Source organism: Protopterus annectens, chromosome 10.part0, assembly GCF_019279795.1.
Source record: "Protopterus annectens isolate FY-2018-M chromosome 10.part0, PAN1.0, whole genome shotgun sequence".
Taxonomy (NCBI): domain Eukaryota; kingdom Metazoa; phylum Chordata; order Ceratodontiformes; family Protopteridae; genus Protopterus; species Protopterus annectens.
This window is the reverse complement of record NC_056744.1, coordinates 1,744,902,766-1,744,920,168: the sequence shown is the minus strand read 5'-3', so window position 1 is coordinate 1,744,920,168 and position 17,403 is coordinate 1,744,902,766. Positions and strand designations below refer to the sequence as shown.

At 40.3% G+C, this 17,403-nt stretch overlaps 1 protein-coding gene across 1 annotated transcript in view; it reads right to left on the bottom strand.

Moving 5' to 3' along the window:
- Nucleotides 1-3,513: 3,513 nt before the first annotated feature.
- Nucleotides 3,514-17,403, bottom strand: part of LOC122814475 — a 93,487-nt gene continuing 79,597 nt past the window's right edge. The window contains exons 4-5 of the mRNA XM_044087054.1: nt 11,054-11,208; nt 3,514-4,401 (exon numbers count right to left, since the gene is read on the bottom strand). Of these exons, the coding sequence (XP_043942989.1) occupies nt 4,303-4,401; nt 11,054-11,208 (254 nt within the window). The 3' untranslated portion in view covers nt 3,514-4,302. The remainder of the gene's footprint in view (nt 4,402-11,053; nt 11,209-17,403) is intronic.

The window sequence follows — 17,403 nt, the reverse complement described above, 5'->3', positions numbered from 1 at the left end:
GTGGCATGGGTTATAATTTTAAAAACTAACTTTAACAGTATTCTAAATATTTCATAGGCTAGTTACATCAAAATAAGATTTGTGATGCCAGCTCCATTGGTGTAGTAGGGTAATACCCAGATTATGACCAAGGCAACCAGTGCTCATTTAGTGGCTCAGACACCTGCTGGATCTGGCATGGGGACAGGAATGATGAGGCTTCATGGGAAGGGGAAGAGCATGTGCTGGATGGCACACTGTCCATGTTATAATCCTTGTTGTAGACTAGGAAACTCATGGAGGTACTGTCTTCAAGGGAGACATGGCCAACTGACTGATTCTCCTCACATATGTGGACACTGCTGCAAGTATACTTGGCTTTCACCACCAACAAATGAAAGATCACCAAAGATGAATGAGTGGGCTAATAAGTCATCCAGGAAGGAAGGTTTAATGGTCATATTTTCAAAGGATGATCGAAAACAAATGTCTGAATATATTTAAAACAGCTATTGTCAAAAACAAATGTCTGAATATATTTAAAACAGCTATTGTAAGTAAATGAAACTTTCAGTCTTTAGCAGCATTGTTAGGTTCTTAAACAGTCAATACCTATACTTGTTTTCTTCAAAGGTCATCCATATTATTTACATTGTACATCCAGTCTTGGTTTTGTGCACTTGTGACAATTTTTTGTTGCAGTATGACTTCTCTTGGAGAAATGATGAAAGAGGCTATCTCTGCAACCCTTGAGAATCATGGCTCTCACGGTCTCTATTTTCTTGCAGTAGGATTGGTTGTAACATTTCTAGTTGCTCATCATCTTGGATTGTTGCCTTTGATGTTTATGTCTCATACAGATTTCTGTAATTTGTCCTATACAGCTTTCCATTTTCCCCAGACAGACATAAAATATTGTTTCAGCTGCTTTACCAACCATTTCAGCTGCAGTCTTAAGACTTTCCATGGCATTTGCATTCTTTGTCTCAAAAAACCTGCTCATGTTGCATAATTTATGTCAAAGCAACACGTTTGTTTCTTTTGGTTTCTCTCCAGAATTCCTTTTATTTTGTATTAATTTTCAGGCATTGTTAATGTAACTGAGGAAGGTAATTTGCTCTTTGACTTTTTGCCCATTAACAACTGAGCTAGAGCAAGATTTAAATCCCTGGAGTGGACTATTCCCATATTCTAAAACTGAGATTCTGTATCCCTCTAGCTTTCACTATTCATTGTCTGTGTAGTTTTCTCACCTTATCCATTATACTGCAGATAGTGTAGACTGGACATTATATATCTGAATTCCTACTTAAAGATTTTCCAACTTCCTTACTTTTGTATTCTGGATCATTATCAGATATGTCATCATCAGGTATCCCTGTCATGAGAATATAGTTTTTAATGCACCAACCATATCTGCATTTGCTGTGCTTGTCAATTTTATTATTTCAGGGAACTTGGAATAATAATCTACACATATGAAATATCTGACCTCTTTGTACTGGGGCAAATCAGTGCTCATTTTATTCCAAGGACATTCTGGTACTGGAAATGCTAACATGTCATCTTTTAGGTTGTTGTTATGGTACACATCCTAGATAATACAGCTAGAGAACTACTTGTTTTGAGTCGGCAATCCTGGCTAATAATATTAAATGTTTTGCTTATTCCTTGTACTTAACTGTTCCAAGACCTGACTTGTGCATACTATCAAACATTTGCCTTCCCAGTTAACTGATAATTGTTAATTTGTCAGCTTTGAATATTAAACCTTAAACACAACTTATTTCTGCCTTGCGATAACAATAAGACTGAACTTCTTTCCGATAAAATCACCAGATTTTCCTCCAGTCATAAAGGTTTCAGTTGACATATTGTCTGGTTCTGAAGCTTTGCTGTTTTTCACTTGTTTGATATCTTATTTCTTCAATAATAGTTAGTCAAAAAGGTGCTATACTTCAGTTATCAAAAACTTGACAAGGACTGTCCCATGCAAGGAGCTGAATTCCCAGATAAGAACATCTGATCCTCTATACATTATGTGAACCAAAATGACAAATAGGATGAATTAAAGTGAAGAAACTAATAGAGTCATGAACCAGCTGTTAGATATGGTACCTCACATAAAAGTACTTCGTCATGTGTGTATTGCCATGCTGTGGTCCAAGGGCTCAGCACTCATGTAAGGCTTATGTAGCTTATGTATCTATGACAGTAACCAGTCAGGTGTTGAGACATGAGACACAGTACATATTACAGTTCACATGGTTCAGATTTGAGGTAATGCACTACAGCTTAAAACAGATAATGAAATCATTACCATATCCCTCTGTTGTGCCTCTAGACAATTTCCCAAACTCTTTTCTGGAGAATCAGTGCCCTTTGTTCTACAAGTAGAATTATCTGGATTTCTGTGAAATGCATTACTCCCCACCTTTTATACAATGGAACCTAGTAATGGCTTTATGCATTCCAGATGTGTGCTTTTCCATGAAACACAGTACCTCATGGGCATCACTTCGCTGAAACACCCATCTCTCTAGTTGGTACCTCTGACACGTAGTCATAGTAGCTGAATTTACAGTATATTATTAACTTAAGACTAAAACTTTTACATACTCCATGCCACCTAGACTGCAGGCTGTTTGTCTAATTTATTCTTCCTAACTCTGATGGCCTCTTGGATCCATCTTCACTAAGAAAGAAAGAAGAACTGAAATGTGACACAAGATTGATGCACAAATAAAGCAGGTCACCACCATGCACAAACATGTGGAGCAGTGTCAGCAAAGATGACAACATAGGCAGTAGTAAAACTCTGAAAAATTCTGCAAGATATGCAAGACAGTATACTGACATCAGGCAAAATCAGTAAATAACTAATCACTAGTGATTAGCACAGCTACTGACACACACACACACACACACACACACACACACACACACACACACACACACACACACACACACACACACACACTAACATACAAGCGCACAGTCACACATACATATACGTGCATGTACACACACACACACACAACCATCCTTTCCGCACAGACATGCAAACACACACACAAGGGACATGTCAAAATGCTAAACTGTAGTGCCAGATTTCTGATGAGAATATACTGCACACATGACAAAATATGATAGCTGTTCTGCCACAGAACACACATAGAAGGCTGCAATTATGTTCATATCCACCAACACTGACAACAATAGAAGTTACAGATGTGTGTAAGGGTAATATTTGCTGTTTAAGCTGGCTCCTTTCTGTTGCTAGGCAGTAGGTTACTTTCTAGGGATTAACTGCAACAGAGATGCTGTTCAGAATGGCATGAATGTCAGTATGTCAATAATTAATGGCACAGATGTCAGCGGCGTGTACATGTCTGCACATCAATGCAGAATTGATCTTACATCACTAACTTCAGGGGTGAATTATTATTTGAAAAAAGCTGTTGATGCTCAATATGATAAAGAGTATTAAACACAGAAAACATTAATTATTTTATCTCAAAATATTGTATTTAGGTTTGGGGTTAAGCCCTTCAGGAAGTAGAAAGGGAGACATTCTCATGAAAATACTCATTTATCAGCTTTCTATTTTCTAGTATCTCATATGTATGTTAATCTTTTGTGTGTCCACATTTAATCCATTTAGTTTATGATAAAAAAAGGAAAAACAAATTTTTCCATTTTAATACAAAAATGCAAAAAGGTAGTGCAGTACTTACAAAAGGCTGTGCAGCATAAACATGTCTGCAAAATGAGTGGTTGTGCTTTTATTTATATACATATATTTGTATATATATTTTCATTAGTATGCAAGCAGAATTTTATGTTAATGGTCGCTGTATTTTATCAAATGCAATTTGTGTTATAGCTTTCTTGTTACACAAATATATAAATGAAATACACAACACTTAATCGTTAAATAAAGTGATTTATAATTGGTTGCCATCTTTGATTTTTCTGATGTCACAAGCAGATGCATCAGATAATTATTTATTTTACTGGCAACTACTTCTTTTCCATTATTTATGTGCATGTGCGTGTATGTGTGTGTGTACATGCCATGTGTGTGTGTGCATGAATGTGTGAGCGTGTGTGTAAGACGGAAAAAGATTGTGCTGTTTATCCATAGGAAAGAGAACATGAACTCAAGCTCAATGGTGTTAAGGAAGTGAATACTAATAGCTAAAGCCATAAAATAGGAAAATAAGAAAGATTAAAGTGAGGCAGTGAGAATCAATCTATTTTGCTTGGAGACTCAGTCGCCTTTGGCTTGCTCTTCACAGGTATTTACAAAATCCAGATACTTCAGTGAGGCAAGCTATAAATACTTTCATCACCTTCACAACTGGATACATTGTTTTTTGACGAGGTTATGTCTTTTGTCCATTTAATGTTCATATTAATCTGAAAGAACAAAGAGATAAAGTGAGTCTGATGTACTACAAGAAGCAAAAGCACTACATGTTAATAATTATTTTTTGGGGTTATTTATGAATTTAAAATTAGAACATACTCCAGTGAAGGGTCAGTGCAGTACTTGTTGTTTCATGGAGCAAAGCCTCTGTTTGTCTACCTGGAAGGTCAGAATTCAGATAGTATTGCATACATTGCCCGAATTCAGTTTAACGTATTACAAAAAAATATAATTTTTGTCCCCATTTCCTCTCTGACCATCAGGCCTCCATTCCTTATTGGCCCTTTAGTTCTATTTGGCTCCTGGCACCTTAGGACAGCAGTAAGGCAGGAGCTGAGGAAGACAGTCATTATCCAGCAGGACTTAAGAGATTTTCTGCATGGTTCTTACCAGGTCTGCTCTCATTGGCTGGCTAACTTAGTACAATGCTGCTATACTGAGCTGCTACAGGTGTGCCCTTCCTTATACACACACTGCACACCTGAAGTGATGATCATTATCCAGCAGGACTTAAGAGATTTTCTGCATGGTTCTTACCAGGTCTGCTCTCATTGGCTGGCTAACTTAGTACAATGCTGCTATAGTGTGTAAGGTATATCAGGTGTGCAGTGTGTAGTCACCATCCCCACAAGAGGAGAAAACATACTTGATCTCATCATCACGAACATGGGATCACAATGTTCAACACCGGAAGTATACCCCTCACTGGTGAGATCAGATCATAAACTAATCTCGCTGGATGTCCTCATCCCGCCCCCACCTGAAACAAAAAAGACCACAGTGAAAAACTTCTCAAAAGCTGACTTCACACTTCTAAAAACTAGTGTGGTCTCCTTTAAGGCCCCTGAGCCAGTGGTAAACATTACTCAAACCGCTGAATCACTTACAAATGCCTTCTACCAGCACCTACAGGACTGCATGGATCAGGCAATCCCAAACAAAACTAAGACTCTTTGTACCAAAGGCAAGCGTCCAGTCTGGTGGACCCCAGCCATAAACAAGCTCTACAACAAAAGGAGGAAGCTACTACAAGATAGAGCAAAATCCTTGAAAGGTAAGACACCTTTGATCATTATAAGTAAAAACTAAGAGCTCTCATAAAATCATCCAAGGCAAATTTTGAGAGAAAATCGCCAAGGATTCAAAAAGACAATCATAAGGCCTTCTTTAGCTATGTTAGAAACCTAGGAGGAAACTCCCAGATATGCTCAGAATTAGTTCAAAATGATGTGAAGATTACTGAACCTACACACATTGCCAACATACTGGCTGACAGGTTCAGTGCAAACTTCTCCCCCTCCCCAAAAGGAGAGATATCTATACCAGAGGATTGTAGCCCCCAAACATCTCCAACGCCCAGGTGAGAACTGCTCTCTCCAAAGCAAAAACACAGCATCCATGGGACCGGATGGTGTCCCCGGCTGTGTGCTCCATGAACTCAATGAGGAATTAAACCCGCAGTTAGGACAGCTGTTTAATCTTAGCCTCACCTCAGGATACGTACCCAAGGAGTGGCGACGCGACTGTGGTCCCACTTCACAAGGGCGGTGCCTCCACCGACCCTGGAAATTACCGTCCCATTAGCTTGACAAGCCTTATCTGCAAAGCCATGGAGAGGATCATAATGGAACTCATAAATAAAGACATAGGGAACTTGCAGACTTTGGATCCAACCCAGTTTGGCTTTGTCAAAGGCAGATCATGCCTTTTAAACTTGGTTGACTTTTTCGAGACAGTCACCAAGGCCATTGATGAGGGAAAGGCAGTCCATACAGCCTACCTTGACCTGGCAAAGGCCTTCGACACAATACCCCACTCAGGTATCATCAAAAAACTCATCAGCTTGAATGTAAACCCATACATCACAAGATGGGTTGCAAACTGGCTAAGTGACAGAACCCACAGGGTCAGAGTTGCTGGAGCCATGTCAGACTCAAAGCCTGTCACAAGTGGTGTCCCACAGGGCTCAGTCCTGGGTCCACTCTTGTTTGGCATCTACTTTTCTGAAATACAAGCAAACACAGGAGGGTTATGGCTGACAAAGTTTGCAGATGACTGCAAACTGGGCGCCATAGTCGAAAACACATCTGACACAGATATCCTTCAGAAGAGCCTCACAGAAACGGATAACTGGTGCCAGAGCCATGGCCTAAAGTTAAATGCCAAGAAATGCATAGTCATACCCTTCGGGAAAAACAAGGTTACCCCTAGCTACCATATAGGTGGCAATCCACTGAGCACAGAAGAAGTCATCAGGGATCTGGGGACCCAGGTTGACAGTAGCCTTCGTTTGACACTCATGTTGCTAAAGTAGTTAGGAAAACCTTCTACATTGCCCACCTGATCATGAAGGGATTCACATCTAGATCAAGGGAGGTCATCGCCCCCCCTGTACTCATCACTCATTAGACCTATGATTGAGTACAATGCCCCATTCGGAATGTATCTGACCAGACACCTGCAGCAGCTGGAAAGGCCCCAAAAGTTCCTCACCAAAAGGATAAAGGGTCTCAAAAATATGTCTTATGCTGCCCGACTGAAAGAACTCCAGCTCTATTCAGTCTCATACCGCTTGCTCAGAGGTGACCTGTGCCTGACATATAAGGCCATGTCAAACCCTGATTTGATGAATATGCTTCACCTCAAAAATCTAGATCCCTCAGAACCACAAGGGCGGAGACTTAAACCTTGACACGGTTATTAATAGAACATGCTGGAGGGACAGATTCATCACCCAGAGACTCCTATGCTGTGGAACAAAATCCCGGTACATGTGAGGCAGAGCACCTCGCTGGCCTTGTTCAAGAGGAATCTTGACCAATGGATGGGGGATCACAGATATACCCCAGGGATTACTTCAGTGTCACTGCTTGACAGAGGCACAGCAAAATAATAGGCATAGTTTTATTCAAACTAAAGGGGTGGCGAAAGCCAAATAACTATGGGCTAGGCTTATAAATGCCCTTGGGCAGATAGCCTAGTATGAACCTATGAACCTATGAACCTATGAACCTATGATACATACTGCCTCATGGGCTGCCATTCTCTGTTGTCCTTATTGCAGGATCTACATCTACAGGTCTTCATCCAAATGATGTTTTGTAGTGAGACTCAGTGAGCATTTTCCATGTTGGCAGCTCAGTCCCATCTCTGCCAGCCATTTCCTCCATTGCTTGGACTGCTGCACAAATTTAGGTCATCTGGGGAGTATTCAGTCAAACCCTCTGTGCTTTGAAATTGGCCATACTGTAAATTAAATTATATATGGTCTTACTTCTAATGCATTCCACTCCGTATTTATGTTGTTGATATACCTTACACACTATTCAGGCTTTTGTAGTGCTGCTGCTGAGGAACATTCGTTTTAAATACAAGAATTGTCAGGGATTCCTGAAAGATGTATGCCATGTTGTACAGTTCCTTCACTCCTATTGAATATCAAACAAACCTGGGCACAATTACAGTTTTCTTAAAAATAAAATGGCATTTACCTAGGCAAGGCTGTCCTTAGTTGGAATGCAGCCCTAGGTAAAGGACTGCATGGTGAACTCACATGCTGGTCACCGTTGCCCCTACTGCATCCCAGTGTCCCCCTCTTTTCCACCATCCTACCCTCCTAACACCACCCAGATAACTTTTTTCTCATTCTTTTCATTATTTTTTATTTTTTCTTGCATCCGTTCAACATACTCCAAGAGACCAAGACAGTACTGTAACAGCTGTAGAGGAAAGAATCGAATTAAACCAGGGATCAAGGGTATACTAGGCACCTAAAATCCATGTTGTTCTGGATCCTCTAAAGTGCATTTTGATTCGGTGATGATATGAACAAAAAGTCTGGCTAGGAAATGAAATTCAGTCTTTTATTCTTTCAAGGAAGAAATGAGTTGTATCCAAGGTTTACTGCTCAAAGCTTACAAAACTGTAGTCTCCAATAAACTGAAAAGACAAAAGCTTGAAAGGACAAATCTTATCTGGAAATAGTGCCTTATTGCTGCACTGCTGTCTCATTTACTTGTCTTCACCAGGATTCTGCCCTTCTGTGTGCAGATAAAGGGCTGTTTATGGGGATTTCTTGGCTGTTAGCATATTCCATCTATCTAAGACTTTGGGTAAGTGAATCTCCTCAGTAAAACTTCCTTCACCATGGGAAGAAAATCAGTGTGTGAAGATACTGATGGCAGACACTGCACTGAATGGAATGGGAGCCCACCCTAGTTCTTTCATAGTCTAAGAGAAGTGTCCTCCTATAGAATGAGCTGATCATCAGTCACGTGAAGTTGTTAAGAGATCTCCTGGCCTTGGAGGCTATTGTGAGAAAGTTGTTTACACAAACAGTTTGCCACATCTTATCTGTAAAATCCCTGCCATCATTGTAAAAAGGTAATGCAAGTCATGCGGTGGGTCATAGAGAGGGGCAACTCCCACTCAGCAGGTCACCTGATAAGACTAATAAATATGTATGCTGATGGAGCCTCTCAAATGCTCCTCTTATCTATTTATGAAGCTGAGCATTTGAGAGTTGTGCCTACTCAGTACCCTTTGGGGGTGGGATGCCTTACAGATTAACCTATTTGTTATGTGACTGAAAATGGCTCTTTTTCTCTTCTTCTGCTCTAAATAGTAGGTAGCTAATGTTGGATACATTCTTTCCCCAGTGATGTGCTTGATTCCTATATGCCAGTTGTTTTCTCTAATTCTGCACCATATGGCATAATTCAAACAAGAGAGGCTATAGCTCATCCTTATCACCTTATGTGGCCATGAGGACATGAATTCAGTCTTTCGGCTCCTTGGTAATATAGAAAGCTTTTCTAGTTCAGGCTAAGGAAGTCCCCATGGCTGGCCAATAATTGATTAGACAGTAATTTAGACAAGTTCTGCATGTCCCCCACGTAAAAAAAAAAAAAAAAAAATTGCCCTCCTAGGGACTTGAAATTCATGGCTGATGGGCAGACTCATGGGTAGGTAAACTGGTACCATGGGTAGTCCCTAGACTGGCACCTCCCCAAACCAGATGTTGAAGAACAAAAAAAGTCCTTGAACAAAAGAAGCTCTTTCCAGTCTCAGGACAAAAAGTCCTCTAAACTGTAGAAAAGAGCATCTATAAGCTCCTAACTATAGAATAAGCTTTTACATACTTTCTTTTCTGCAGCTGTGATATTAGACATGGCAGTTTATATTATTCCTATTGCTGCACTTGTACCTAGACTGCAGTTCTTAACCACTGCTGATTGTGCCCCTTGCCAGCTTGTGCCCAGGACAGCTACCTCCTTCATCCTTCTCTACCTATGGCACTACCGGCAGGCTTGCCCAACTTCCATATGATTTCACTGCTTTGGCAGCTTTGAAACTTGTCTGTCAGAAAATGCTTTTTCTGGTGACCATCACCTTTGCTACAGGATCTCACAACTTCAAGCCTTTTCTCTAAGAAACTAGTCTTACCCAAGAAGCAGATGTCTGTTAGGGCCAAAAACAGTCATTCTATGTTTTCTTTTTAGTGATAGAAATTGGGGGAGAAAGAGCCTTTCACACCTTGGACATGTTCCAGCAACTCAGATTCTACCTGAAGAGTTTAGGAAGAGAATGTTTGCCATCTGCCAAGCAATCCACTTCTGAGCAGATTATCAAGTGTATTATCTTTTGGAGTCAGGAAGTGAACCATCCATTGAAAAATGCTTCTGTCAAAGGCCAATCCATGAGGAGAGTCACATCTTTCAGCACTGTCTTTAAAAATGTTTCCACTGCAGTCATCTGTGCCACAGCTGCATAGTCTGCAGTTTATGCCCACACCAAATATTATTTCCTGGAGTGTCACTTCAAAGGTTGGGATTTCTTTGTGACTTTGTTACTTCAGGACTCAGCCTCTAGAGTCTCTACCTACCTGGTGTCTTGTGGATCCCGCCACTCTATAGGGAAATTGGATGTGGAAGTTAATACTTAGGTTATTTCCCAGTAATCAACCAACTGATGGGCGGCTCCCTAATTTCAGATATAACAGATATGTTGCTGCAATATTAGTTGATTTGTGAAAGAGACCCTCTTTAATAAGCCATAAATATCCTCATGCTATTGCTTGGTATCTGGATGTGGATCCATCTGACAGCTGCCACTGGAGTTCCCCATAATTTGAGCAAGTATGTATTTATATCCCCCTGTAACAATGTAGGAGTCAAACTTTCACTGCTATTCTTGATTTACCTGATGTGTGTATCCATAGTTGTTAGGGGTAAGCTAGCAAGTTTGGGAGGGAGGGTGTTCTAGTATTCTACATGACATCACAATAAGCTCCAACCCAAGATTTTCATGGAAAAATAAGCCCACTGGAAGGGAAGGAAGAAGAATCTTAGTCACACACCCACTGTGCTGTGGAAGGCCTCATAATATATTGGCTGATATAATAAGAACATTTCTCTTCTTTACTATACATTGTTTAGTTGTAGGTTAACAACCATATATGCCCATTTACCAGGCTGTACAACTAATATTGTGACATTAAACCAACCTGTACTTGTTCACTAGAGGTGTAGCATTAACAGTGTTATGCATTCCAATCACAGTTTACAGGAATGCATTTAAACCTTGTGTTACAGGGTATGGGGAAGCAATGTTAGAGAGTTCTTAGTAGAAAATCTCGGGTACCTGCTCCTGTGTGTTGTGGTTTTTTGCCTTTCTGCATCCTTTCATAGCCCAGCACTGATGTAGGACAAGGACGTGCAGAATAAGTAGAACGATCCCACAGATGCATCCAGTACCCTCACAGGCTAACCAGGTCGTAATGGCTCTTGCAGAGGTACCTGTGAGGGAGAGGCAGACAAAATACTTCAGTTATTGTAGGACAAAATTAAATAAAAACAGAGTAAAACAGATGTAGATATTCACAAAGAGAAAAATGTAATTTCTTTTTAATGAGAAAAACAAAGCATCTGAATTAATTATATGGCCAGATGGAAATAAAGCAGTACAAAAAATATGTTTATACAAATATGAAGCTGGCATTGCCTTTATATGGCAGTATTGCATCATGGGATACAGACCGTAGTAGAGAAGGATAATAATATTGCAGTGAGACTGAGACGTAGCTGGTGAATTCTGTCTAATACGCAGTGTTCTTCAATGATAAACAGTTTGGAAACTTCTAATATCCCCTCATTGTTCACATAACACTGGAAGGGAAATTGCCTAGGCTTAAAATGGCCCACATGCTCAGCTAACCTAGTAGAAATCTATGAACCTATGAGATATAATATATTTGATGTAATATTTTAGTTAATAAAATAAATTCCTTTTATGAAGTAAATTTTTATTAATGATTAAACATGATTTGATAAGTCCATGTGCTGGTCATTATACTCCTCCCAGTGTATATACATTTTTATAAATTATCTTTATTGATTTTATTTTAAACAGAAAAGGATCCAGTAGTGTGTGTTTTTCTTGATTTTATTTTAAACAGAAAAATGAACATGATATAATAAAATACTGCATGCATATCAGTTACTACATCAACAATGCAGCAAAAGAAAGTATTTTGAAACCATGCAGATAGCTGGGCAGAAGCATTTCATACAGGATGCTTGCATGAAAGCTACTGCAGTTCTTTTTATCTTGTATTCTAGCTATTTAATGCAAGTAGTTTACGTGTGAGAACTATGAGGGTATGGAAATATCTTAGGATAAACATGATAAGAAACCAGCAATGTCACCTCCTCAGTCCCCTCCCCTTGATGCACTTCGTCTAAACTTCCATCCTTCTCTCTGCTACACTTAAACACCTTTTCCAAGTCAAGAAAATATCTATTAGATTAATTTAGAATCCCCTCTCATTTACATAGGTAACAGTACTTGCCTTGTAAAACAAAGCTGCCTGCAACATTTTTCCCCTTCCTTCCTTCCTCCCTTTAATCCTGCATTCTGTCCCTAACACTACCTAGAAAACTGCATACTGCAATACTACAGTTCACAGGTTCACATGTTTACAGGTGTTTACTAGGCTAACGGCCACAGGGGCCTTTTTAAGCCCAGCCATGCATCCCAAATCTCTGACCAGCTCTGATACCCTAATGAGTGTAAGAAGGGGTTTGGGAGATGAACCATTTACAGGTTGCCTGTGTCCATTAGAGACATAGGCGGCAAACCAGGAATGAATTTCCTGTTCCCCATCCAACTGTCCAAGATGCACTTGAATTGGGCTAGGGAGAACTCTGCTTCACAGGATGGGGAGCATGTTTCATAGACAGTGTAGTCTCTGGGATACATGCCTGTCTCTCCAGCAGGTCCTATTTATATCACAAGCAAGCTTCAAGTCTTTAGAACGGGTAATTCTGGTGCTATTTTTGTGGATATGCAGGAGGTTCACCACAGTGCAGTCTAATAATGCCCTGTATGCCAGGCATAGATCTCTCCTCAAAAGCCTGTAGGAGATAGAATACAGGGACAGGGCCTTGAGGCGATCTGCACAGGACATTTTACTTATGCCTTGTATTCTTTTAGTTAGGAACCTCTGGGGACATTCCTATTGTTAGATATGCCTGGTTAGGTACATACCAAAGAGGGGACTGTACTCAATGATAAGTCTGATGAATGCCAAATACAGTGGAACAATGACTTCCTTGGACTTAGATGCCACACCTTTGTTTACAAGTTGCTCATCATAGAATGATTTCTTTGCTACTGTAGACACATGATGGTCAAGCTAGATTACCATCTGTGTGTGTCGTTAAGTCCCTGACTACTCGGTCAGCAATAAGGGGTGTGTTATCAATATGACAGTTACTAGGGGTAGATGACTTCAAAAAGGATACTATTATGCATTTCTTAGCATTTAGTTTTAGTCTGTGGCTCTGACACCAGTGGATTGTCTGTGTCAGCCCCTAATGGAGAACATTTGTGTCAGCGTGGGATTCAATAACAGACCATCTGCAAACAGTCACCCAGAGACCACTGACACTGGCCTTGACTTCAGAGAAGTAAATGCCAAAAAAGAGTGGTCCAAGGACTGATCCCCAAGGGAATCCACTTTTGACTGGCCTCTTTGTAGAGGTGGACTCTCCAATTCTAACTTCCTGGGTCCTGTCTGTGAGCCAGTTGGCTATTCACCGGGTGACATATGAGTTTGTACCCAACCTCTTGAGTTTGTCAACAATACCCGAGTAGCGTATTGTGTCAAATGCCCTGGCCAGGTCAAGGTAGGCACAGTGTGAACCATTTTGCCCTCATCCATTGCTCTGGTGACCTTCTCAAAAAAGTCCACTAGGATGAGTAGGCATGATCTGCCCTTGACAAAACCCAACTGGGTTGGGTCCAGTGTCTGGAGGTTTACTATAACACTATAGATCATTTCCATGATAATTATTTCATGGCTTTACATACAGGACTAGTGAGACTTATGGGTCTGTAGTTTCCAGGGTCTGTAGATGGCCCACCTTTGTGCAGATGAAGGACTGTTGCTGTTCTCCATTCATGGCTCATAACTCAGCATACTGAAAGATCTGAGGCATCTGTTACGTCCAACTAGAAGTGCCTGTTTTTGCTCTTGTATTGCACTTTTAATTTATATTTCCATTCTACTGGTCTGTTTGAATTGTCTGAACTGTTTTTTTTTTCTTTTTTGCCACATTTTACTGTATACTGTAGTAGTTTAACTGTAGCATAACCCAGTTCCAGGTTTGCTGTTTTGGGGTTTATTTTGTAACTTCTGAGCATCAAATTCAAGCCATCTTTGTTGGTGAAGGCCCTTTTGCACCCTTGTGAGAGGAGAGTGCTGTCTGGGTCCCATCTAATAGAAGGTGATTAGACTAGAGCTCAGACAAAACATCCTTATTGACTAGTTACAGTTAAAAGGGTTTTTGTTATTTTATTTAAGCCCCATGCTTGCTTGTGTGTAGCGCACCATTGTGCACTGCCATGTAGCTGTGCTTATAGATGCAAACTGATAGTCCACAAAATGAAGAAACCAAGGTACAGATCCACACAAGAAATTTATTATGAGCACTTTCGTCTCTCCATTAGAGAGATGAAAGTGCTCATAATAAATTTCTTGTGCGGATCTGTACCTTGGTTTCTTCATTTTGTGGACTATCAGTTTGTGTGAGATTTTGTTATTATAAACACAAATGTTTTGCTTGTTAAATTTTTCCATAGCACTTTGCTTGTGGTCTTCCAGTGTTTTTTTTTTTTTTTTGTAGCACTGCTCTGTCAGGTGGAACACTAAGACTAGCCTCAGATGTACCAACACACCTCTCACCCACTAACCATTCAAAAGTGCAACTTCTTTTCCTGACCATATAAATTTACTTAGCACTATTGATGGACAATTTCCCACAGTTTCACCAGCCGGCTTAGTCAACATGGGCATCCTGAGGCAGTGTGGTAACTGTCTTATGTTTACAGACAACCCTCTTCTCCTAGTCCACACAAGCACAACATGTGAGAAATGCAACTGTATTAAGAACCTTGAATCCATGCCCTCTCACACCAGTCACTACATATGACAAATGGGTTGTCAGCATGCACACCACCTCCTACTCCATCCAAACCCACAGCACACATACCTACTTATGTGGAGGTCCTCACCAGAAACATTCTTCAACACCAGAGACCTCCCAAACACAAACAAGCTACGCATAATACTTCCTCTGCAGAATACAATACACAACAGCTCATGGACCAGTGTCTTACTTGTAAAGCCCTCAAGGCACAACAGAAAACCAAACATTTTAGTCACAGGTGATTCCGTCGTAAGACACACACATGTCCCTTTCATCGAGCTGAATAAGGAAAAGGTCACGGTCAGCTGTCAGGTGCCAGGATCCACCATTTCACAGATGCACTCAAGTCTCTCAATAACAGGTACTGTTATGACTCTGCCATAGTCCATATTGGTGTGAATGACTTAAGATATCTCTCTTCATATAGTCCAAAGCCTTAAACAGCATTTTATCTTCACCTAGGATGATGCCTCAATAGAAACAGAAAATGATGGACTTCAATAACTAGCTTAGTTTCTGGTGTCATTCTAAGGGGATCCAGTATCTGTCAGCATGCGATGACATGATCAGACCTCGATGCTTTGCCAGAAAATGCCTTCATCTGTCAACCCTGAGATTTCTGCTACTGGCCAAGGCTCTTGCTACCCCCACAGTGCCTTTTTAGGGAGTGCTCAAGGACAAAATTCCAGATGTAAAAACTCCATCTAAAAATAACCTCAAGGTTATTCTGCTGAACACTAGGAATTTTAACATAAAACTGCACTCGATGGAAGCAGTCCTCACCTTGGACGACACAGACATTTACGCAGTCATGGAGACCTGATTCAAGGCTGTGAAGAGCACCCCAGCCATACTGACTTGCACCTACTTCCACACGTTCAGACCACAAACTGAAGGCGTGAAAGCTAAAGGAGGCAGTGTATCAATATTCATTAAAAATAAATACACTTCCAGACTGGTTAAACAGTATGATTCCCTGGAGATACTTCTGGTGAAATTAACTGTTAGTAGGACACCTATTCAAGTCATTGCCAGCTACAGGACCCCCTCCATGAATCAGGACACAAACTCTGCGTATTGGGATCTACTTGTGTCTATCAAGATACTTTCTAACACCATGGTTTTGGGCGACTAACTACCTATCCATTGACTGGGTAAATTACTAGTGCTCAAAAGGTTCCTCGACTTTAACTCCCATGCCCTCGACTAGATGGCTGACATCCCTACAAGGGGTGCCAACATCCTGGATCCGGTGCTTACCAATATGGCAGACCACTTTAACACCCCTACTGTGAGGTCTTCCCTGGTGACATCTGACCACAAATCAGTCTCATTCGAAGTAACTGCATCTCCTGACCCCCCCTTCAGCAGCAACTGAAACTAAAAAACTTATCCAAAACAGATTATAACCACTTACGAGATGGCATAAATAGCTTCAGTGCACCTCCCTCAGATGGATTCTGCTGTAGATAGACTTCTATATCCTTAAATCCTCCTAGATTTTATACTTCCTAACAGTTATATATTACAGTGTACTCAAACCAAAACTGACAACATACTGTATCTCTTCTCTCTAATATATGCCTCCCTTCTCCTAATAAAGTCTTTTCTGGCCCAGTCCCCCACCATTCTCCTAGCTTTCAGACTTATTTGTCTTTGCATGCACTCCTAATTTCTGCAGCAACTTCAAAACGTATTCCTTCCTTGTGTTCCATGTTTTCTGCTTTTCATCCCCTTGCAAATACCTTTTTAATAAAACCTCATATAAAATGTTTTGCTATATTTTCCTCCCTCCTCCACTCTTTTGTTGCCTCTTCTACCTCAAAGAGATATAATAACCAGCTATTCTGTAATACTTCTATAACATACACTGAGGTTCTTAGACTTCTGTGCACCTTTCACAGTTTCTTTACTTTGCTTTATTCTCACCTTGTATATAAATTGTTAATCTCCATTTTTTCATCACCAATAATCTGCCTTTTCCCACCAGCCCTCCTATCTGATCTTACATGGGGGTTTTATACCAGTGGTAAAAAATAGTTTTTCTAAATTAAAAACTTAGCCATCCTTCTTTAATTTTCTAACTACTTGCCAACCTTCCTGACTTTCCTTTGCCCATTTCTCTCATAACTAAGTTACTAATTTCTTGCCTCTCACCTAACTTCTTATAAATTACTCCTGTTCTTCCTTTTTAGGTGCAGACAAGTCTGACAATTTATACATGTATCTTGCTGCACTCTGGGATCAAATGTCTGTTTTGGCTCCCTATTGAAATGTCAGCATTTGAAATGCTGAGTGCTGTCAAGCTGGAAAAAAAAAAGACATAAAACACAGGAGAAGAGCAAATCTCGAAAATTGCTCTTCTCCTTTAAATTCTTTTTGCAAGGGGGATCTCACACCCCATAATGTTTACTGACATCTATATCTGTATTCCTTTTTCAGCTTGTTCATCACTTCCAAGCTCTGACTTTCCCTACTATCTTCCCAGTTAATGTATTTAAT